Genomic DNA, 25,000 nt, shown 5'->3' on the forward strand with positions numbered 1-25,000 from the left:
GCTGATGTGTTCTGAGAGTTAATTTTATCATGTTACTGTTGGGTTGCTAGGGTGTTGCTATTTAGTTGCTGATGTGTTCTGAGAGTGTTTTATCATGTTGATGTGTGGTTGCTAGGGTGTTGCTATGCATTTGCTAATGCTTTCTGAAAGTTTTTCTATCATGTCGCTCTGTGGTTGCTATGGTGTTTCTATGCAGTTGCTGAGGTGTTCTGAAAGTTTGTTTTATCATGTTACTGTTGGGTTACTAGGGTGTTGCTATGCATTTGCTGATGTGTTTTGAGAGTTTGTTTTATCATGTTGCTGCGTGGTTACTAGGGTGTTGCTATGCAGTTGCTGATGTGTTTTGAGAGAGTGTTTTATCATGTTGCTGTGTGGCTGCTGTGTGGTGTTTTGACAAAAATAAGCTAGTTAGCGAACAGGAATGTTTTTTCCAAAGCATGAAATACCTCCTTACAGAGACACTAACCTGATATCCATTATCTCCAGGTTCCCCACGTTCACCTTTCTCTCCTAGAGTACCCTGTAAACACACACACACACTGATATGTTGTTTTTATTTCTTCATCATAGAGATGTAAATATCACCGTCTCTTTATTTTGTGATTTCAGTCCAGATGTTCAACAAAAACAGGAAGTTAAAGGAAATTAAGACCTACTGGTTCACCTAAGGGCCCGGGTGGTCCAGCCGTTTTACTGTCTTCTCCTGGGTAACCCTGAAAAAACACTCAGACTCAGAATGGATTTTTTTTCCACCAATTATAGATGCTTCCACAAAATGATTTACTGCTTTAGCAGATTTGCATAGACTGCATAGAGTTTTAAGCATTATATGTACTAATTTAACACAAATTAAACATTTAGACTGAGATTTTTATTCAAGATATCAAATAATGATGTACAACCTTTTCTCCCTTCGGTCCCGGGGGGCCTGCTGGACCTTGCTTTCCAGTGTGACCCTATGGATAAGATAAAAATAGATCATTTTATTGTCTAATATTCTTTTGTGAATGGTGATAGGCTGGCTGGGCTGATAAATCGGCAGACATTTGATATAATTATGGAAAAGCGATACTTTAGGGCTTCGCTCCCAAAATTATCTGCTAGTTTAAGTGTTTGTTTTTGTAAGCATTCTCAAATGCATATTTTTGCAACTCACGGCGTAACCTTGCAGTCCCGGCTCTCCCTGAGGTCCCATAACTCCAGGTCGACCCTGCAAGGTAATGAACAAAACACACACGTACGTTAGCTTGTGTTTGGTGGCAAATAAACGGCTGAAAATAACCCAAGCGTTTCCTGTCAGCAATATTGTCCTGAAAAACATATTATTGGATGATGTCTTAAAAAAATTACCCCTGCTGCTCATCCCATTATGGCTCCATGGAAAAGCATTCGCTTATGAAAACAAGACGCTAGGTTCCCTAACAACGCTTGTTTTTAGATGCAATCGATGTCATAAACACTGTTAAATCCCAGACATTTTTCCTGCTTATAAATTCCAGCCTAAAACCACCAAATCAGCAGGCGCTTAACTGCATTGTACAAGAAAAGCGGATTAGACCCTAGTATCTCTAACGACATTAGTGTAAATCCCATCAAAAATCTTTGGTTCAATTCCAAATCCTGCTAATGTTTACACACACCTTAATTGATCCAGGAAAAGCAGACAGTTTGAGGGTAAAACTCGTTCTCAGCATGTTAAGAGCCTGAGGACATCATTACGCTTCTGTAACTCACTGATTCAGCTCATACGTTTATTTTTAATACCCAATTCATTTAACGATAACACTTTGCATTAAGGTTTTCTAATGCATTTTTAAGAAAAATGTGTTGTAAGCTGTAAAAATAGTTAATGCTTTAACTAATGTTAACAAATGAGTGACACCAATTTAACCAACAAATTTAACCATTTAAGGCAACAATTATTTATATAATACACCATTATCTAAGCTGGACTGTGACGCTATTTTCTTCTCAATCTGTATTGTAAAAAGTGCTATATAAATAAATGTGACTTGACTTTATTATCTAGGACTCCCCAAGTGGTGCAATCAAATACAGCAACAAAATGCAGTTTAATGTTAAGGTTATGGGTTCAAGCTACACAACATTCCCAAATTTCCCCTTGTTAATGAATCCAGTGCATCCATTTCTCTGATTCGGACTATATTGCTATTGAAGGCTTCGTGATGGTGATCAGGATACTGATTAATGGTAATCATCTTTGGGATTTGCACAGCCAATTCTCAATCTCAAAAGACTTGGAGAAAGAGTGTAGGGATGTGTTAAAGAAGAAAGCACACTAACTGCGGGTCCTCTGGTTCCTCGAGCACCTTTGAGTCCTCTCTCCCCAATCTGTCCGATTTCACCAGGCGAACCCATTTCTCCCAGTTGTCCCGGCGGACCTTTTTCACCCTACCAAAGAGGAAGATGAAAATATCAAAGGGAAGGACTGGTCTACAATGTTTAGTGTGGATGACGAGATAAATGCAAATTTAATGTGAAAATAAAGAGCAAGACGTGTCCCAAAAAAGACAAGGCAAAGTAGAGCTTGTTATTAAGGGGTGTTGTGAAAAGTAGGTAACACTTTTCAGTAAGGTCTCATTTTGTTAATGTATTAACTAACATGAGCTGACTGAGCAAACATCACAGTGAAATGGACAAAAAAACATTTTAGTTAAAATATATATATATTTGTTCATTGTTAGTTCATATCAGTTCACAGTGCATTAACTAATGTTAACAACTTTAAATTCTAATTCTGCATTAATAAAGGCTGAAATTAACAATAACAATGACTGATAAATGCTGTAGAAGTGTTGTCCATTGTTAGTTCATGTTAACTAATGCAGTTAACTAGTTTTAACAAATGAAACCTTTAGGAGTACCACAGGGCTCTATTCGAGGTCCATTTTATTTCTGACAGAATACTGCAGATTGAAAACACTTCAGTCTCCCCTCTTGTGCACTTCAAATGCAGTGGTTCCTCATATTGCTTTGATGTAATTTAATGCAATTTTGTGGCTATAATTAATGTTGATCCAGAAACGCTGGTACCTTCTTTCCTGGACGTCCACGGATGCCCGGCAGACCCTGTTTGCCCTCGGGTCCCTGATATAGAAACATCTGCTTTATCTTCACATCATCAGGTGAAATTTCAGAACATCTCACAACAGACTTGCATTATCTAAAGACTTTTGCACACTGCAAAAAATGCTTTTCTTAATTAGTATTTTTGTCTTGTTTCCAGTCCAAATATCAAACATTTCTTAAATCAAGATGCATTTACTAGATGAGTAAAATTATGTCAAATCTTGTTTTCTGGGGAAGTAAATAAAAATGAAGTGAGTTGATGCTTAAAACAAGCAAAATGATCTGCCAATGGGGAGAAAAATAATGTTGTTTCTGTTTGAATTAAGATTATTTTTCTGACCCCATTGGCAGATCATTTTGCTTGTTTTAAGCATTAACTCACTTCATTTTGATTAATTCCCCCAGAAAACAGGACATAATATCTTATGTCATTTTACTCATTTTACTACATTTTTGGACTGGAAACAAGACAAAAATACTGAGTAAGAAAAGCATTTTTTGCAGTGCATACACCAATCAGTAATATAGAACATATAAACTTGAGTTCGAGTGCTTCCAGAACCAGGAGGAATAACTTGTATCACTTAAAATAGGATCATTTGAGACCATTATGATTGTATTTCTCGAATCACCCAATCGACTCATGAAATTACACATATAATTCCTAAACACAGCATGCAATGAAAGAACATCACTAGATACGAACATTTGTCTTGCACTTGTTTAAGCAAAATTCTTAATGCATCATTAAATGCCACCTGAAGCTTTTTCATTTTAGCTTTACTATATCTAGAAAACATATATGCACTGCATCACTCTTTCATCACTAACCGGGAAGCCTTTTTTCCCAGGATCTCCAGAAAGTCCTGGTGGGCCGGAGTCACCGATCTCGCCCCGTTCCCCGGCTTCTCCCATTGGTCCACGGTCACCTGGCTCACCCTAAGAAGCGAGAAAACAATAAAATTATAAATTACATAAAAAAATATTTCCTAGATTTCCTAAAATTTACCTAGTTTAGGTACAATGATTTTAGGAATCATCATAAATTTGTCTTTAACATCAACCTATCTAGGGACTAGGGATAAAAATTAGTCCATTTTGGCTAAATCTGCCACATTTTACATATTTCTTATGTGTATTGTCCATGATTAAATAAACAAAGAAAGAAAGAATAATATGCCAAATGAAAAACGGGCAAACCAAAGAAAAAACTCACAGCAAACACAAGTTTTTACAAAACAAATATGCAGGGGACAATGGTGTAGGATTTACTTTGAAAAATTTTCATTTAGTAATTGCTATAGTAATTGCTATTAATGTCCAATACAATACAAAACAATTTTATTTATATAGCATGTTTAAAAACAACTGGTGTGTTAACTAGGGCTGGACCCAAATATTCGAATATTCGTTCGGTGGGTTGGTATCTGAATTGAAAATTTGATATTCAACTATTTTTTTGTTGTTGTTTGTTTTGTGCACACCTGGCATCCCCCTCGAAACGGTTCTCATTTGCGCTTGAATATGTTCAACACTATAAAATCTGGCGAAATACAATACTCTTTTTTACAATTACTGTATCTTATATAGCCTAACCATTTTTAATAGGATGTACAGTTGAAGGAACCCAACCTCGTTATACTTAATAAATATATTTGCTTCTTCTTGGCCTACTAAAGTGTTCCAGCAAGGGGAGTGTTCTCTGGCTAAAGCGCAGAACAGCGGAGTGTGTGTGGACAGAAGTGCAGAACAGCGGAGTGTGTGTGGACAGAAGTGCAGAACAGCGGAGTGTGTGTGGACAGAAGTGCAGAACAGCGGAGTGTGTGTGGACAGAAGTGCAGAACAGCGGAGTGTGTGTGGACAGAAATGCATGAGAACAGCGGAGTGTGTGTGGACAGAAGTGCAGAACAGCGGAGTGTGTGTGGACAGAAATGCATGAGAACAGCGGAGTGTGTGTGGACAGAAATGCATGAGAACAGCGGAGTGTGTGTGGACAGAAGTGCAGAACAGCGGAGTGTGTGTGGACAGAAGTGTAGAACAGTGGAGTGTGTGTGGACAGAAATGCAGAACAGCGGAGTGTGTGTGGACAGAAGTGCAGAACAGCGGAGTGTGTGTGGACAGAAGTGCAGAACAGCGGAGTGTGTGTGGACAGAAATGCATGAGAACAGCGGAGTGTGTGTGGACAGAAATGCAGAACAGCGGAGTGTGTGTGGACAGAAGTGCAGAACAGCGGAGTGTGTGTGGACAGCGGAGTGTGTGTGGACAGAAGTGCAGAACAGCGGAGTGTGTGTGGACAGAAGTGCAGAACAGCGGAGTGTGTGCGGACAGAAGTGCAGAACAGCGGAGTGTGTGTGGACAGAAGTGCAGAACAGCGGAGTGTGTGTGGACAGAAGTGCAGAACAGCGGAGTGTGTGCGGACAGAAGTGCAGAACAGCGGAGTGTGTGTGGACAGAAGTGCAGAACAGCGGAGTGTGTGTGGACAGAAGTGCAGAACAGCGGAGTGTGTGTGGACAGAAGTGCCTGAGCTTGTATTTTGGGTTAAGCTGCGTTGCTTTGACATTGTGGAAAATAGAATAATAGAAACAAAATGTATTAGCCTTTTTACCCGTTATTATCAATCTAAATTAATCTGGTTTTAAAATAACTTAATTTCGTTTTTCATTATTCACTTCATTTAAATCTACCCTTTACTGTGTCAGTAATTTGTTAGTCAGAAAAATATTAGACTACCTTATTAAAAGTACTGCTTAATTTAACAGACCTGTGTGTGTGCGTTTTATATCACTAGTGCAGTGTCCGTTCTCGGAGCACATAAGCCCTGCCCGCGTGAGGTGCGCCGCTTCTCGCTCGCGCTGTTCTGTAGTTTACTAAAAGTTTATTAATTCGCGTCTCGCGTGTCCATCTATATTGCACCAAATGAGACACTGCACTCCCCTGTGAAGTCGATTGGATGAACGGTTCTCGAAATAATCAAAATGCAAACGGACAGACAGACACATAGAGAATACTGCCTCTATTAGAGAGAAGAATATGTTCAGCTCCCTCTCTCTGAGGCTTCGAATATTCAATGTTCATTACTACCGAAGCTTCGAAGCTCAAAAAATGGTATTCGGACCAGCCCTAGTGTTTACAGTGATAACAGGAGATTACAGTAACAGAGATTGTTTAGGCTTTACAGCAGATCTAGAATAAAGTTATTGTCCAGATAAAGTTAGTTTGATTGATTCACTTCCATTGCAAAGATCATTAGTTATTAACTTAGGGTCCGCTAACACACACCGTTCAAACAGAAAACAGAAAACGGCATTCTGGTCGTTCATTCGCACGATAACAGTGTTTGGTGCTTGAGAACGCAAACTTAGAAATAGGTTTCAAAGTGCAAGTGTTGAAAAATTTAGAAAAAGTTATCATCTCCGCTTAAACTTAAAAACCGTGAATCTGTGTAAACGCTGACGGCGTGCACATGCATATCACGTGTTCAGTCTATAGGTATGAGTGTTTGAATATATATATATGTGCACAGGCGTGTAGTGTTTCTTTACAAACCAACCCTCAACAAATCACTTCTCTGGCCTTAAAAATTCATAATACAGATTATTTTGTCGCTTTCGCGTATCCATGTGAACTGGAAACACTCTGATAACATTTTATCTGTACAGATGTGAAGGGAAGGAGAAGAGACACTAGTTAAAACTTCAGGACAATCTCACCTTTGGTCCGTCCTTCCCCTGATGCCCGTCTTCTCCGGGTGGCCCTGGAGGACCCTAAGACGAATGGTAACAGATTTAGAAAAGCATCATGGGATTGATCCCCAATGCTGATACTGCAGCAGAAATGAGCTTTTCCTAGAGGCCATTACTGCCATAAGCAAATCAACACACCTGATTGCAGTATTAGCGAGATTACGAATAAATATTGTACAGTTTGAATAACATTTTTTCCCACAAGGCAGTAATGAGATTTACGATTTATTTCTTTTGAATTTAGGGTGAAATATGAGCCGTATAAATTCATGACAGGCTTCACCCGATGTCATAATATCCAATAACAAACACAGAGAATTGCTTGAATAATTGCGTAACCACAGACAAAGACATTCAGTGTGTGTGAGCGAGAGGACGGCCCGAGGGTCCGGCTGTCAGATTATTGACACTGTTCGGCTCAAGTCAGTTAAAGCAGTAAAAACACACTGACGGATCACGTTCACTTGGACATCTTGGAGTCGGTGTGGGGCTTTAGACTCACTCTGATGCCCAGTTGGCCCAGTTCACCTTCTTCTCCAACAGGCCCCATTTCACCCTGGAAAAAGATAGACAGACACAGTTGCCAAACGCCAGCAGATCTCACTTTGATACTGCTATTATTATTAAAGCTTGTCAGTGTAAATCATCTGATTCCATTGCATTTCATTGCAAAACAGCAGCTTGATGCGTTCAACGGAAGAATTTAAATACGGAAATTCAATGGAATAAATTTTTGGATAAACAAATCCCTTTAAGAGCTTTAAGACGGTCTGTCTCACCTTGAGTCCAGGTTCACCCACGGGTCCCTGCTCTCCTTCAGGTCCTGGAGGTCCCTGAGCGCGCACAAAAGAGGGAAAATCACAAGATGACGAGAACTCAAGGTCATATTTCAGACCCAAAACACATTCAAATACCCTGCAACATAATTAATTTACTAAAAATAATCAAATTGTTCTATTATTGACTTTTCTGCAGTGTACTGTGTTGCGTTACACTCCATAGGGTGCCTATCTTATGTAATCTATTGAATTTAACGGTGATATGTAACCCGGATCAGTCTGATTGTGCTGTATTATCCCTAATTTAATTTTCAAATGCACATTTTACTACATAATTGGATGCAGGAGAACTCTGTTATGCACTTCAATATGTTTATTGTGGGAAATACCTCGTGACCTTGCTCTCCATCTGGTCCCGCGTCCCCCGGAGGGCCTCTGGACCCCTAAACGATCAAAACCAAACAGTCGCATTCAAAAAAATATGAAAAAATATGAAATCATGCACAATTCCCCAAAAACAATCATGAATTGCTCATAAACAGCCCTGCTCGGTCTTGTTCTGCTCTTATAAATCAGATTTACACGTGTCGCCCTTGGTGCCGAACGCGTTCAAGAGACACTGTTAAAGGTCTTTCATCTGCTGTCAGAGCGGCTGATTACATGTTTAGACGTAATTACACGAAACACTCACGCTCAACGCTGGAAATGCCATGAGGAGAAGCTCAACGAAGCCTCTGAGGCCTTCACATCGTGACTTATAATACACAATAAGCAGCAAAAACACCATGTAGAAATGCGGCGACGATACACAGTACATTTCTGAAAGTTTAGCACATATGAACAACAATGTGTGATGCAAATGAACATCCTTCAGTTTGTGCAGTTTTAGACCTTTATTTCATTTAGTTCAAGAAATGATTGTTTATATACAGTCGTGGCACTTCAGCATGCACTGTTTTCAAGCCCAAACCTTTGTGTTTTATTTAAATACAACATGCGGTTAACTTGATCAGGTCAGTGTTGTCTTTGTTAACTCAAACTATTAAATTTCTCATCAATTGAAATAAAGCTGAAATTAAATATAATTTTAATATGTATATATATATATATATATATATATATATATATATATACAAATGTTGCCTTGGCAACTAACTGAAATAAAATAAGTTTAAGTTAAAATACTAAAATGATACTTATTGATTGAAATAAAAAATGATTAATTAATTAAACATTTTTATAAATAAAAATTAAATATAAACATTAGATGAAAAGATTTAAATGTAAATAAACAAGAAATTTGGCAAATAACTTAAAGTTTAAGTTGAAATTCTAAAATTACTCAAACTAAAACTCAAATATTATATAAATTAATGCTATATAGAAATATATATAAAAAAACAGGTCAGCGATGAAACTAAAACTAAAACCATTCAAACAATGTAGCTAAATAAAATTAAGCTGAATTAAAATAAATAAAATAAAATATAAATATTAGATGAAAAACTTAAAGGTAAAAACTTAAGAATTTTTTTTACAGTTTGGCAACTTAAAATAAGTTTGTTGTAATAGTAAAATTACTAAAACTGAAGGAACTAATTTATAAATAAATGTATTATATATATATATATATATATAAACATACAAATGACAAAATTCAGAATATTAACAAACACTATAAAAATAACAGTATATATATACTATATATATATATATATATATATATATATATATATATATATATATAAAATACTAAATAACACTGAACCAGCAGTATATGTGCCATGCAGAAGTCTTTTTAATTCTCTTTAATATAAAACACCCTTTTTTATAATTTTTGTGCAAATGAGGCTCGTTTGAGAATACAAACATTTCGATTTGTGTTGTAATACTCACAGGTTCACCTGGAGGACCTTTTTCACCTGTGCTGCCGGGCGGACCTGCTTGACCCTGTAAAACACACACACACACAAACACCAATTATATGTGATTCGTACACGTTTAGACTTTATAAAATCTGATAACACATTATTCAGTAAAAAAAACAAAAAACAAAAAAAACATTCTATTGAACAGAAAAATCACACATGAGATCTCTATAATATCAGAATAAATGTATAGCAAAATGAGTCTCCTTCACCTCAGATGTCTCTCCTGAGGAAAGCCCATAGTACAGGGTTATATTTGCTTACTAAAGCTTAAATTAAAAACATTAACAGACATTTTCGTTACTAGAAATAAAAGTTAACTGAAATAAAATAAATCTTAAACTTATTTTATTCCAGCAAGTTTTCAAAGCAACAGTTCTCATTTACATTTAGTTTAAAGATGTACTAAAACAACTAAAATAAAAAAATTATTAAAACTATTTACACATTTAAAAAAAACAGTACTTAATAAAAATGACTTAATATACTATATTATAATTAATTCCCTCGTTTTATTAAATTGTGGCCACATTGTTAATAATTTGTTCCCTCGTTTTGAGTGAATCATGCGCACGATATAATAAATCCTTTCCTCGTTTTACTAAATTGTGGCCACATTATAATAATTATAATAATCACTTTTACTACGCACAATTACATGACAGCATTTTCAACTAAAAACAGAAAACTTTTCATGCGTTTTAGGCATTCATTTACACGACAACGGCGTTCTGGGGGCGTGAAAATGCAAACTTTTGAAAACGATATCATTATCGTCTCTGTGTAAACTACAAAACCGCTGATTTAAGAAAATGTTTTATCACATGTTCAGTTTATAGCCACGTAGTGTTTCTTTACAAAGTGACATCGCCATCTACTGGTCTGACAGCAGAATACAGTCGTTATTTTTAGCCGTTTACGTGGATCCGTGTGAACGTGGATCGATTTGACAACGTTGTCGTCAGTACGTGAAAAACTTAAAGGAAAACCTTTTCCAGCGTAATCATTTGTTGCTTCATTTTAAAGGGGTGGTTGATTATGATTTGACTTTTCTAACTTTAGTTAGTGTGTAATGTTGCTGTTTGAGCAGAAACAACATCTGCAAAGTTACAATCCTTAAAGTTCATAGCAAAGGGAGATATTTGCTTTTAAAGAAATCACTTTTTAAGGACTACAACAAACGGCTGGTAGAGACTACACCACATTCCTCCCGGGTTAGTGACATCACCAACCCTAAAATTTACATAAACCCCGCCCCCGGGACACAATTTATAGATTATCAAGACAGAATATGCTAATCAATGACTAGAAGATAACTACACATAAGCTTCATAAATTCATCAACTAACCATTCAGAAATGTCCTGTTGCTTCTACATGTTGTCACTTCTTCTCATTGTCTGACTGCTAACACACACACACACACACACACACACACACACACACACACACACACACACACACACACACACACACACACACACACACACACACCTGCTCTTTAAACTCCACCCTCTGTGCTGGCAGCAGCAGCTCATTTGCATTTAAAGGGACAGACACAAAACAAGGCGACAATTTTAACATGCTATATAAAAATATCTGTGGGGTATTTTGAGCTGAAACTTCACACACACACTCTGGGGACATCAGAGACTTATTTTACATCCTGTGAAATGGGCATTATACCCCCCCTTTAATTAAATCATGGCCACATTGAACTAATTCGTTCCCTAGTATCGATTTAACCATGATTAAGTAAAATGAGGGAATGCATTAGTAAAGCGTGCTGTAATAGTAATTGTTCATTCGTGGCCCGGATATACACTCTTTTTTCCCACACGTCTCCGTAGTTTTGCAATATAAAAGAAAGTTAGATCTATATTTGTTAATTAAATTTATATATATATGTAGACGATAAGGGAACGATAAGCTTGTGTTTGTTCCTATGATGGGAATGTAACACAGTCTTTCTTCTCACATTCACTCTCAGTTCTGGGTTTGACTTCCACCTTTCGTATCACACTATTCCTAACGGATATCTCAGCGTTCCCACAACAGAGACGTTTCCAGAAACCAACAGACCGGCTTTAACAACATCCACATCACCACTCTCATCACCAGCCACACGTGCGCTTTCATTTTCCAGAAGTAAATATTACTTGCACAATAAATGCTTCCATATGTGACCTTCACATCACATGTTTCAATCCCAGAATGCACTGCAATGAACAAATTGTATTCATAGTTGTGTGCTTTGCACAATGCATTTCCAAAACAGTCACTTAAAGATTTCATGATGTTGCCTTAGAAGGGAGCTGACTATGTAGGCACACTGGGTTTTCTTTTTTTTTTTAAAGAAATTAATACTTTTATTCATCAAGGACGCATTAAACTGACAGTAAAGACGTTTATAATGTTACAAAATATTCTGTTTGAAATAAATGCTGTTCTTTTGAACTTTCAGTTTCCACAGAAATATGAGCTGTTTTCAACATTGATAATAATCATAAATGTTTCTTGATCATCAAATCCTCATATTAGAGTGATTTCTGAAGGATCATGTGACACTGAAGACTGGAGTAATGATGCTGAACATTCAGCTTTGATCACAGGAATAAATTACACTATATATTCACAGCTGATTTACATTGCAATAATTTTTCACTATTTTTACTGTATTTTTGAGAGTGTGTGTGAGAGAGAGAGAGAGAGAGAGAGAGAGAGAGAGAGAGAGAGAGAGAGAGAGAGAGAGAGAGAGAGAGAGAGAGAGAGAGAGAGAGAGAGAGAGAGAGACAGTTAGTTCCCACTAGAGGACGCTGTGAGCTCATGAGCGAGTAAAACCCCTCAGGCTTGAACTTTAATCGCTTCAACACACACTTCGACACACACTTCACACATCCTGACATCCAGCTTTATTAGAGGCTTCTCAGACAGAGAGGAAACACACTGATCTGTGACGTCACATATATATCTGCCTCCTAACCATTATATCAATACTTTTCAGTATTAAAGGAGAACTCCGGTCAATTTTAACATTGAGCTCATTTTATTGTACATTTGGAGTGCTGTCAATACAGAGAACAACGACAAAAATCGGTGTTGCCTACACCGAGTTATTCTATTTTTAAAATTTGCACCCTGTTGACTTCAATGGGGCAAGTACTAAACCTGCTTTTAGGCTCTTAACATCCTTGATGTGTCATTACAAGTGCACAGAAAATGTGAGTGATTCCTTCTGAGTGAACACGAGTGGATCTGACTGCAGTAGATGTGAAAGATATGTATAAAAATGATGTTATTTAAGCCAGCGCAAATACCTGTTTACATCCTGTTTTTCGGTTGAAGTCCAAAGTAGTCGATTGCCGAGTTCACACGCGTGATCATAGGTAACTAAACCCATAGATATCATATAAAGGCTAGATGGCTCAAGGCGGAGTCACTTCCGGCATCACCGGCGGCCATCTTAGGACAGGGCTCTGTGAATTAAGGTGAGTGAGCAGCACGCACACAAATTCTCTTATCTCGCTGAAATCTGGACGGATTTACAAACGGTTTGGTTTCTTACAAACGTTATTAACGTGGCTATAATTCTGAATGCTTAAACATTTTGAACATAATTATTCATATGTATGCAGTATAATAGCTACATCTCTGACGTTTATAACAAACCAAACCGTTTGAAAATCGGTAGAAAATTGAGCAAGTTATGGTTATTTAAAAGTACATGCACCATGTTATGAGTGAGCGAGCACCCTGTCGTAAGATGGCCGCCGTGTGCGGATGTCGAGCTCCATTGGCCAGCAGCGCGGACGAGCCATCTAGCCTTTATATGATATCTATGACTAAACCTATGCGCGTGAACTCGGCAATCGACTACTTTGGACTTCAACCGAAAAACAGGATGTCTGTATTGACAGCACTCCAAATAAAATGAGCTCAATGTTAAAATTGACCGGAGTTCTCCTTTAAGAGGAAACAGTATCATTTATTCAAACAAAAATAATAGTATTTTGGCAATATATTTTAATATGTGGTATATGATTATTTTAATACTTTTGCGTGTTGAAAAGTAGCAATTTTTTTTAATTAAAATAAAAGTATTTTGGCCACATATTTTACTAGTTTTAATATGACAATATCAATACTTTTGAGCATAAAAAAATAATTGTATTTTTGGCAACAGTTTACCATTTTAATGTGATTATTTTCATACTTTTGAGTATTAAAAAATAGTATTTATTTAAAGAAAAATAATAGTTTTTTGTAACATTTTAATATGGCAATTTTTATACATTTGATGATTAAAACAACTGTATTTTTGGCAACAGTTTAAAATTTTGATATGATTATTTTAATACGTTTGAGCATTAAAAGAAAATAATTATATATTTTGGCCACATCGTTTACGATTCATCATGATTATTTTCATATTTGTAAGTATTAAACAAAATAATAGTATTTACTTAAACAAAAACAATAGTATTTTGGCAACATATTTTACTATTTTTAAATCAAAGTATCAGTTATTATCTCATGTTTCCATAAATCAATAATTAGACTCATTTATGTCCGTAAGAACAACATTACACAATTCAAAATCTCAGTTAATTTCATTTTGGACATGATTAGAGTATAATGATGTAGTTCAGTGAGTATAGGGTGAGAATTGTTGCATTATTCCAAATAAATAGATTGAGATTCACAAACAAATGTAAAGAGTTTCACAAAAAATGATAAAATTCACAGATAAATAAAATGAGATTTGCAAATAATTTTTTTTTTTTAATATTTACAAATGTGTTTAATGCACTAGAAGCGATTCACAAATGCACAGAAAGCGGTTCACAAATAAATGCCAGGCAGAGTTGTGTTTGTGACATAAAACACATTTGTAAATATTTTTTTTTAATTTGCAAATCTTATTTTATATATTTGTGAATTTTAGAATTTCTTGTGAAACTCTTTACATTTATTTGTGGATCTTAATCTATTTATTTGGATTAATGCAACAATTCTAAGCCCATAAGTGAGTTCTGATTGAAACTCTGCGACTGGCTCATAGGAATCGATGTACACTGGAATACAACAGTTACTGTAAACTGAAGCGTCATTACAGTAGCAGTTCCTCGTCACAGAGAGAGACTTACAGAGGGTCCTGCTGCTCCTCTCTTCCCTGGACCTCCAGCGCTACCCTATAAACACACACACACACACACACACACACACACACACACACACACACACACACACACACACACACACACAGATCATTTAAAGATGAAGCAGAAGTCTCCTATAATCACACCAGACTTATGGATCTCAGGCGCTTTAATAACAAATGCGTGATGTCAGTGTCATGTCTCTCTGATCTCTCAGCTGTAAATTGTGTTTATTTAGTATTTTTTGTAACTGTAGAAATATTACCCCAGAAATGTTCCCCAAAAATCATATTGCAAATGTCTTTAAACAGATTTTATGCTTGGGCTAAAATGGGCTAAATCATGTCTTTATTCACTTCTGAAAATGGCAAAACGTGTGTTAAAGTTTTTGTCATTTTTAATTTTTATTTAAATTAAATTCTTATATGTGCATATAGTTGTTTTTTGTTGTTGTTTATTTCAGTTTTTTATTTATTTTAGTAGATCAAGTTAAATTATTAAAAATAATGCTGCCTTAGTAAAACTAGCAGAAATAAAATAAGTTTAAGTTTTTCTATATATATATTTTTTAGTTAATTATAACAACCCAGGTCTGTAGTTATTTTAATTGGTCTAATAAACAAACATTTATAAGTATTTTAGTTTAGTTTATAGTATTTATTAATATTTCAAATATATAGCTTTTTTTTTAAGTTTTCATTTTAAATTTAGTTTAAATTTTAATAAATATACATTCTTTTTTATGTGCTTTATTAACGTTTATATTACTATTTATCTTAAATTTAATTTAATAATATTCTTAATTTCATTAAGCTTAATTAAGTTTCAACTTTGTCAATTTTAGTACAATCAACATGAATTTTTCAACAAATATTTGTTATTTTATCTTTATTTCAATTAATGAAAACGAAATTCTTTGTGTGTGTGACTGTCTAATCTGCAGAAAAACAAGTTGATCTAGCACATCCAACTGAGGACATACAGTCTGAGATATGATGATTGTTTTCATATAAAGCTTGTTATTATGACTAGACTAGCACAAACCCTCAAAAACACACATTTAATTGAAGTATGAATAGTTTTCCCACTTGAAGACGTCCTTAATGAAGATTTTATCTCACTTTATCTATAAACTAAACACAGAGGTGCTTACGATGAATCCCGGATCTCCGTTCTTCCCTCCAGATCCCTTTTCACCCTGAAAAACACAAGCAGTCGAGCCGTCAAGCGTGTGTGTGTGACGAGTCTCTGAGCATCATGATCGTTCACTGGCTTTCTAATGCAAATCAGTGTGATTGCTGTAGGATTTGCGAGTGTGTGAAAGGCCCCATGAAGCCATCTAAAGTGTGTGTGATATATTTCCCTTCTAGAGACATAAGTGACGCCATCACAATGTTTTCCCAGAATAAAAGAGTTTAGCTTTTATATAATTTTCAATGTGTGAATATAATACACTCTTCACTACGCTTCACATATAAAACCTTTAAGTGGTTCCCATAATGGGATCATTTTATGGATTTAGTTTGAATTCATTTTAAACTTTATCACTAGAAAAAGTGTAAATAACCTGTTAAACATGAAAGTGACATTTCAGACATTTCTACTTATATAGAACATTTTTTAGCATAAAGGGTTCTTCAAAATTGAGTCTAATAGTGTTATTTTATTCTAATAGTGTAGGGGATTTACGCTATATGTGCTAATATACCTTTACACCCTCATGGCCTGGTTCTCCTGGAGGGCCGTCAGGTCCTCTCGGGCCCTAAATCACAAAAACACACACCATATATGAGCCCAACAAGTCTCTCTGTGATTTCACACTAAAATAAAAAATTCCATACACTGATGGAAGCTGCAATTATAATCATTTAAATTATAATTTGACTAAATATTTTACTTATATCAGATACACATTGTGTAGGAAACTATAAAATTCACTCTATTCTTCTCCCAGATCACCGGCCACTTAGTTTTATGTATTTTGGGAGAAATAAATGAATTTACAGAAATCCGACAGATGCGATTCTCTGAATTGTGTTGCAAACTAACTAACATGATCATTATAAAGGTGTTTAAACGACAAAACACAATTCCTTCAACATATTTGACAATCGGAATATATCATATAGTTCACAACATTATTAACAAATTTGTGAATATTTTGAATAAAAAAAAAGCCAATGCAAAAAGCCCCCCCCCCATCACCATGATTCCCCAGCTGATTGATTATATTAAGAATTTAAAAAAAATTGTATTACATGTTTTCTGAAATGTTTAAATATACGCAAATGAGGCACTGTCTAATTGAATGTGCACTAATTTGCATTCTTTTCCAGGAAAAAAATCTGAACATTGAATAAAGCCAGGTTCAAAATTCTTGTTTGATTTTGTTGACATATTAGAGTTAAATGTTTTTACAGAGGGGATTTTGCATATCTCATTTTTATCACTGCATAAATCAGAAAATACTGTGAACAGACAGAGAAAAACATGTTTTTAGGAATAAAATGTTAAATAAATCAGGGTGAGTGATATATGAACAAACCCTTCTGTAAAAACCTTCAGAATATAGACAGGAATAAATCTGTAAGTTTTGGTGTTTATAACTGCAGCTGAAGTGGAGGACAAACTCTTTAAAGATATGTAGTGTAATCGAAATCTACAGATGCAAATGGATAAAGTGCAATAAAATAAACACTTAAATGTGTATTTTTGATGTTTTCTGTCCACTGGTCTGAAAGAAGACATGTATGGTCCAAAATCTCAAAATTGACCAGTGAATTATTTTTTTTTTTTTGCCTGTGGCATCTTGCCTTAAACATCATGACTATCATCTATACACACTGAAAACACTTTCATGATCATCTTGTGAGATTTATTTAATCATTCTTATAAACAGTCCAGCTAGTTGATCAATGAGCCAACAGAGCGGAGACGACACGCCAGACCAAACACAACGAGAATCCAGCACAAGCCAAACTAAACTTATATTATTAAAACTTAAAGGTCATATCAGTGTTGTTATTGTTAACTAAAGCTAAAATAATAAACTTGAGCAAAAATAAGAAATGTTGCCTGCAACTAACTATAATAAATAAATTAAAGACCTGCAATTATTAAAACTAAAATATTTGTTTTAAGCTAAACTGAAACATTTGAAATAAAAATGACAAAAGCACATAACAATACTGCAAAAAACTTAAACCAAAATGACTGTAAATGAACCTAAATAAATATAAGTTGAAATACAAAAATGACTAAAAAATAAAATAAAAATAAATTCAAGTTTTGTTTTTTAAAAACAAAAACGTCCAACTAAAATGAAAATGAATTCTAAAAAAAAAAAAAAATAATAATAATACTAAAAACACTGCTTTAAATATTACATATCATGAAACTATTTTTCAGTCTATACTTTCAGTACTGAAAGAATTACAGGGATATTTATAACAACATTTCTCTCATTTTGTTCAACTGAGCTTGTTGCAGTGCATTCTGGGAGTGCCATGCAAAGCTGCCTTAGAATCTGGCTAAAAGAAGCTGATCTTAAAAGGAGTTCGCTTGATTTTGAATCTGGAACTGTAATGTGTTAAAGCTGTAGGTGTGTGTTTTACAGAAGAGGATTCTCATCTGCTGACGGCGGGTTCATGAACCGAGGCTTCAGAAGGCCTGAGCTCTTTGTTCAGGATGTGTAAGCGATCTGTCTGCCATGTTTTCACACGGGGGTTTAAAGTCGCCCGTCCTCACCATCATTAAAATGAGATCTGCACAGTTTTATATAAACAGAACAGAGGGGAACATTCTCTTAATTGCGGAGTTTGGCATGAACCTCAAACCTCTTTTCATCAGCTTCTGTGGCCTCTGACACACTTCATCCTGTGTCATTAGGACTCACGTCAAACACGCTCTTTCTCTTCCACGCTTATTACGTTAGTCAAGGTTTCCTGCTCGTAATTCATGAGCGTTTACCCTCACACTGACCTGTTATCAATTAAACTGGCTGTTTTTACTACTGTACCTTTAAGACACTTTAACTCTTTATGTTACGTTGCATTGGTTATGAACGTTTGTCTGTTATACGCCAGAATACTGTAAATCTAAATCAGTTTCTAATCTAACAAAAAGCTTAGAATTTTTATAAATGTAAAATTTAACTGACAAAATATATACTGTACATAAAAACATATTTTATTTGAGATAGTTGATGGCATTTTTCATTTATGTTTAGGTTGGAGTAATAAAATAAAACTAAATGAACTAAAACTTAATAAAAACTACATAGACAATAAAAAAACGAATAAAAAATGACAATAGCACACAATTAAATTACTAAAACTTTAACAGAAACCGAATGAAATTACTAAACTTTAACAGAAACCGAATGAAATATAAAATTATAATTGTGTTTTACTGATACTAAATTAATACTGAATACACACACAAACATTTATATTTTACATTGTGTTAGATTTCTTTTTGATTTTAGGGTCATATTCAGTTTGGCCGCTAGAGGTCCCTGTAGTTTATCTGGGAAACACGATTCAGTCAGGCAACGAAACACGACACACTGATCTCTGAACAGATAGAGAGCTGAAGCGCTGTACAAACAGAGCCTGTGAACTTATCACTAGGGCGATCAGCCAGCGGAAAAAGTCTCTTCCAGGAAAAGTTTTGTCTACTTGAATGGGAGAATCCTGAAATCTCAAAAACTACTCACAATTAAATTACATGTTTCAAACCAGCAACAGAATCTAAAATGAACTGACCATGAACATGAAAAAAAAAAAAAAAAACGAGTAAAAAATGCCAAAAACAAAACACAATTGCTAAAACTTATTAAAAAAAGTTTCACATCATGCAAAACTGTCAATCAAAGCATTCCACCAATCAAATTGCTCTCTCCACAGAGTCTGTTTTTAAATCTAAGTTAAAAACCTATAACTCTTTTCACAGGCATACAACTGTCCTGGAATTTAACGTTGAATTTTCTGATTGGTGTTTTGGATGTAAACTCCCTTTATCACTTGTTTTTTTAGATATTTATCCTGATGTACAGCACAATGGCCAACTACTGTTGCTTTTTATCGTGCTATATAAATAAAAGTTGATTGATTGATTGATTGATTGATTGGTTGGTTGATTGATTGATTGGTTGATTGACTGGTTGGTTGGTTGGTTGGTTGATTGATTGGTTGGTTGGTTGATTGATTGATTGGTTGGTTGATTGATTGGTTGATTGGTTGGTTGATTGATTGATTGATTGATTGATTGACGCATTGACATCATTAGCAACAAAAACAAGCGACAAAATCATAATTTTTCCTTCACTACTCGTCTTACTAGAGAACTACTACTGTTCATTTTTAATGTTATCGTTATCAGCCTGATTAGAAAATGTGTCTGATATATTAAAGCCGATAAATAAATGTATAATTTCCTTCAGCTGAGATGTTTCAGATGCGCACTGTTCCACATGATGGCTTTAAATTGCTTGAAATATGATTGGAATCACTTCAAATAAGGAAGATACAGTTATGTGCTGTGATATCGGCTTCATAAAATTGTGTGTTTGGGACGTGGTTTTTAATGGTGAGACTTTTGTTTTTGTAATCAGGCTCTCAAAAAGTAATTACAAATTTGGATTTCGATTTATCTGCCAATATATCAGTTATCAGCTTTCAAATATAACAAATTATCGGTTATCGGTATCGGGCAAAATTTGATATATCGGTGCATCCCTACATCTTACCCTTCGTCCCTTGGGCCCAGAAACGCCCGCTGCTCCTCTCAGCCCTTGTGGACCCTTGAGAAAGAGAGACAGACAGAAACAGGCAAAGTAAAGTTTCAACGCTGATGTGTTTCTCTCAAAATCGACCGCAACCACTGCATCTGTGTGTATATCACTCCATCATCGCTGAACTCCAGTTAAAATAATACCATGGTACTTTGACATATCACATAAAATTCAATTATTACCATTGTTCAAGCACCATCATACATTGTAAAAAAACAAATGAAGACTGTTGGAGACTCTAAAAGTACACTGAAGGTGTGTTGTGTCTGTTAGTGTTCTTATTCTTCCATCATCTTCTTTCACTCGAGTCTACAGCAGCCCATAGAAACGCTTGCAGGAAAATAATGAAATTTGGCACACTGATAGAGGACAGTACGAACATTTACCACAGCGATTTTGGAGTCTCTAACTCCATCCCTTTAGCGCCACCAACTGCCCGAAGTTGCACTCAAGTTTATGCTAATCACTTTTGAACCGTAAGGGCTAGAAACTAAATTCGTCTGATTCCTTGGCTCAAGATGATTCGTCGTGGTTCATCAGATTTTCACCAAAATTGGTTCAGATCATCTTCAAATCATGCTGGCAAAAATCTATTAAAAGCTGTTTGATAAATGCAACTGTTCTTGAATAACGCGTGAACGACTTCATCAAAGAACACACCAAAATTAGATGCGAGGCTATATCTCCACAACGCTTTAACAAGAAGTTCAAGAAGAAAAAGCCTACTTTTTCAAACTCCTCCTTGACCGAATTTCACCAAAATCATCTAAAATGATCTTCAGACCGTATGAAGGCTTTATGATTGACCAAACCATTCTCATATAACGCATTAAGAAATTTGATGGCATGGCGCCAAACTGATTCTGAGGCTGTAACTTTACAATGCTTTGGCATATCGACACCAAACTTTGTAAGTGCCATTATCTGCTCACACTGATCACACAACGCCAATTTAGCAACAGCGCCACCTATTGGTGAAAAGTGATAAGTGTTGAAGTCATGTGACCGTAGTGTAGTTCGTTTATAGCCAACGTTTAGCTTTTTACTTCTGTCGATTGCATTAAGGCTTTAGGAATAGTGTTAATTTGTGAAGATTTTCATGATGAACAAAACTTGAGGATTATTTCAGATGAAATTTGTAATTTGATGAAACAGCAGAGGATCATGGGTAAACTTACTGGTGGACCTTGTGGGCCGAAATCTCCAGGACCTCCTGGAAGACCCAGATACCCCTATTACAAAGAGAAAGACACACGGTTATCATCATAAACCCACCAACCAGCGACCCATCCAGCTACTGAACGGGTTAAGATCAGCCTTAACTCGCCTTCACTAATGATTTACACACGTTTCACATTGTCAACAATATACATTCAAGAAATGTTAGATTTACTGGCGAAGCAAAATGACTGAAGATATTAGGTTTTACAAGTCAAAAATACTCAGGAAGAAAACATGTTTTTGCAGTGCAATATATTTTTATATACATGTTTGTTAATGTGAAATAAGTTCTTACTATTGAACCTTTCTCTCCTGGAGGACCCAGAGGACCAGGAGGACCTCGATCACCCTAAACACACACAATTAAACACACAAACACGTTTTCAGTCTGCAAATCTTATCTTCACTGTAGCGGATCCATTTCATCACGGTGGCACATCATCATGTTTCATGTTTCCAATATAGATCATGATGTATTTATGGTGGAATGGTGGTTTAAGATAAAGACTCAGCTTTTACCTTTTCTCCAGGTTGTCCGATCACTCCGGTTATTCCGATCATTCCCACTGGACCCTGAACAACAGAGAACAAGAGCTGGTTAAACACACACACACACACACACACACACACACACACACACACACACACACCTACATTCCTCGAGTCAGATTTTGGAGAGCGCTCAAACAGGAACTGAAGAATTGCATTACAAGATGTAGTAATTTGTTTGTAAATTATCTGAAGAATATCCAGGTTGCTCTTAATATAATATAATATAATATAATATAATATAATATAATATAATATAATATAATATAATATAATATAATATAATATAATATAATATAATATAATATAATATAATATAATACTGAAAAATAAAATGTATGACAGTTTTCAAAAAAATATGAAGCAGCAAAACTGTTTTCAAAACTGATATTAATCATAAATGTTTCTCAATCATCAAATCATCATATTAGAGTGATTTCTGAAGGATCATGTGACACTGAAGACTGGAGTAATGATGCTGAACATTCAGCTTTGATCACAGGAATAAATTACACTTTACTGTATATTCACATAGAAAACAGATGATTTACACTGGAATAATATTTCACTGTTTTTACTGAATTTTTAATCAAGTAAATTTAATTTCATTTAGGCTGGGTCTGTCAAGCTGTAAAATGACAAAAAATCGCCATAAATTTATAGAAAAAATATTTATTTTCCAAACCACATGATAGCTTTGAGTAATGCCCATATTGACATTAAAGTCTTTCAGATCTCTCATAACTATACATTCTCATGTGTAGTCATGTTATTTAAATGAATCAATGACATCATGGCATATTTAAAGATCCAAAAGCAAAATGATCTGCCAATGGAGTCAGAAAAATAATCTCAATTCAAACAGAAACAACATTATTTTTCTGACGCCATTGGCAGATCATTTTGCTTGTTTTAAGCATCAACTCACTTCATTTTGATTAATTCCCCAGAAAACAAGACTTAATATCTTATGTCATTTTACAATTTTAGTAAATGCATCTTGATTTAAGAAATGTTTGATATTTGGACTGGAAACAAGACACAAACACTAAGTAAGAAAAGCTTTTTTTTGCAGTGTGAGGGTGAAAACTGCTTCTTTAAGAGCGTCCACACTGTTACACACACTGGCTAAAATCATCTGCACTGTTTACAGGGACATTTACTAGCAGAATTAATCAAAACTGCTCATATGTATCTTCTTATTAACAAACAGACGTATTATGACAATAGAGAATAAATAAAGTTCCCAGAGGAATGAACCCAACACACTCTCAGCGCTCATTAATCATCTCAGACGTGGGGCTTCACACAGGATTTTCCACAGTTGTCTGTATGTTGGTACAGTGCACAGGTTTTGGGACGATTCCCAGCATGCACCATCAGCCCTGGGGAACTTTCCGTTCCGTTCCGACGGTTAATTCGTCAAAGTACAATCATTACATCAGATATCTTTGGCTCGTTTGACCTAAAGCTCCTACAGACTTTTCCATGTCTATATGTGTCAGGCATTTCCAAAACAAAGGACATTATTAAGAGGTATGAAAGATTTGATCAGGAAAAATAATGACTAATACTGTATACAACCAGTCAAAAGTTTAGCGTCAGTTTTTGAAAAAAAGTCTCTTCTGCTCACCAAGGCAGATACTGTAAAAATTCCGACATATTATTTACAATGTAAATCAGCTGTTCTCTATGTGAATATACAGTAAAGTGTAATTTATTCCTGTGATCAAAGCTGAATGTTCAGCATCATTACTCCAGTCTTCAGTGTCACATGATCCTTCACAAATCACTCTAATATGAGGATTTGATCATCAAGAAAGACTTTCTTCTGATTCATTTTGTTTTGAGAAAAAGATCACAGGAATCTCACATACGTCGGTCTCCTCCAGTCACAAAAGAGATCAAAAACGTCTCAAACTGTGCTCGCATTTGCAAAGATGCCAAAATCTGCAATCAAAAGCTCATTTGTCATCATATTCTTCTCAGAGCAAATGATCTGAGCTGCTATTTTATATCTCTATACATCTGAGACAGAGAGGACAGACAGATTATATAAGAGTCAACAGCTTCTGGAGAACCAAGAAAAAGAAAAAAAACGTGTTTTCTGAAAGCAGGCCAGACGCCACAGATGTTCGGCGGGAGAGACACCAAGTGCATGCTGGGATTGACGAGTCTTTCTGTATTTTCCTGGAAGAGTTGAGCGACGGCCAGCAGCTCTGCTGTAACACTCACTACATCAAAATACACCCGTCCAAACCTCAGAGGACGGACATTGAGGAAAACACACTCCAGATACGCCGAATGCATCTAAAATCGTCATCCAGCAGCTAATATTAGCTTACAGTCAAACCAACATTATTTCAACATTATCTCAGTGTATTCGCTATAGTTTAGAGAACGGTAATGAAATCTGAGCAGAACTCAGTTGATATTTGACTGGTTTTGTCCGTCCTTCTGTTAGACTGTCTCACACATGAATTATGTTGAATGTCTGTCAGCTGTTAAATTTAACTACACAATTAGATAATACCAGTTTAGCTCAACCAATCACCAAGCAATGCTTCATTTTGTTCAGTCTGTGTGTAAAAAGAGCATTAGCAATTAAAGAAAACACACTTCAGCAAAACATGATCAGCTCAAAGTTATGAATCATTTTTGCTCCCAATGTTACTAATAGTCACTGTATGAAGAATATTTGGGTATAATATGTCACAGTTTACTTTATTTTACTCTCC

The 25,000-nt window shown here is 35.4% G+C and overlaps 1 protein-coding gene across 1 annotated transcript in view; it reads right to left on the bottom strand.

The window, feature by feature from the left end:
- col24a1 (collagen type XXIV alpha 1 chain) overlaps positions 1–25,000 on the bottom strand; it is a 111,544-nt gene that overhangs the window by 21,220 nt on the left and 65,324 nt on the right. The window contains exons 25-43 of the mRNA XM_081387093.1: positions 22,233–22,286; positions 22,009–22,062; positions 21,671–21,724; positions 20,448–20,501; positions 16,407–16,460; positions 15,852–15,896; positions 14,687–14,731; positions 9,509–9,562; positions 8,002–8,055; positions 7,613–7,666; positions 7,336–7,389; positions 6,801–6,854; positions 3,922–4,029; positions 3,055–3,108; positions 2,305–2,412; positions 1,157–1,210; positions 903–956; positions 657–713; positions 467–520 (exon numbers count right to left, since the gene is read on the bottom strand). Coding sequence (XP_081243219.1) covers positions 467–520; positions 657–713; positions 903–956; positions 1,157–1,210; positions 2,305–2,412; positions 3,055–3,108; positions 3,922–4,029; positions 6,801–6,854; positions 7,336–7,389; positions 7,613–7,666; positions 8,002–8,055; positions 9,509–9,562; positions 14,687–14,731; positions 15,852–15,896; positions 16,407–16,460; positions 20,448–20,501; positions 21,671–21,724; positions 22,009–22,062; positions 22,233–22,286 — 1,119 coding nt within the window. The remainder of the gene's footprint in view (positions 1–466; positions 521–656; positions 714–902; positions 957–1,156; positions 1,211–2,304; positions 2,413–3,054; positions 3,109–3,921; positions 4,030–6,800; positions 6,855–7,335; positions 7,390–7,612; positions 7,667–8,001; positions 8,056–9,508; positions 9,563–14,686; positions 14,732–15,851; positions 15,897–16,406; positions 16,461–20,447; positions 20,502–21,670; positions 21,725–22,008; positions 22,063–22,232; positions 22,287–25,000) is intronic.

The sequence above is a fragment of the Scardinius erythrophthalmus genome, assembly GCF_964197995.2.
Source record: "Scardinius erythrophthalmus genome assembly, chromosome: 15".
NCBI classification, from domain to species: Eukaryota; Metazoa; Chordata; class Actinopteri; order Cypriniformes; family Leuciscidae; genus Scardinius; species Scardinius erythrophthalmus.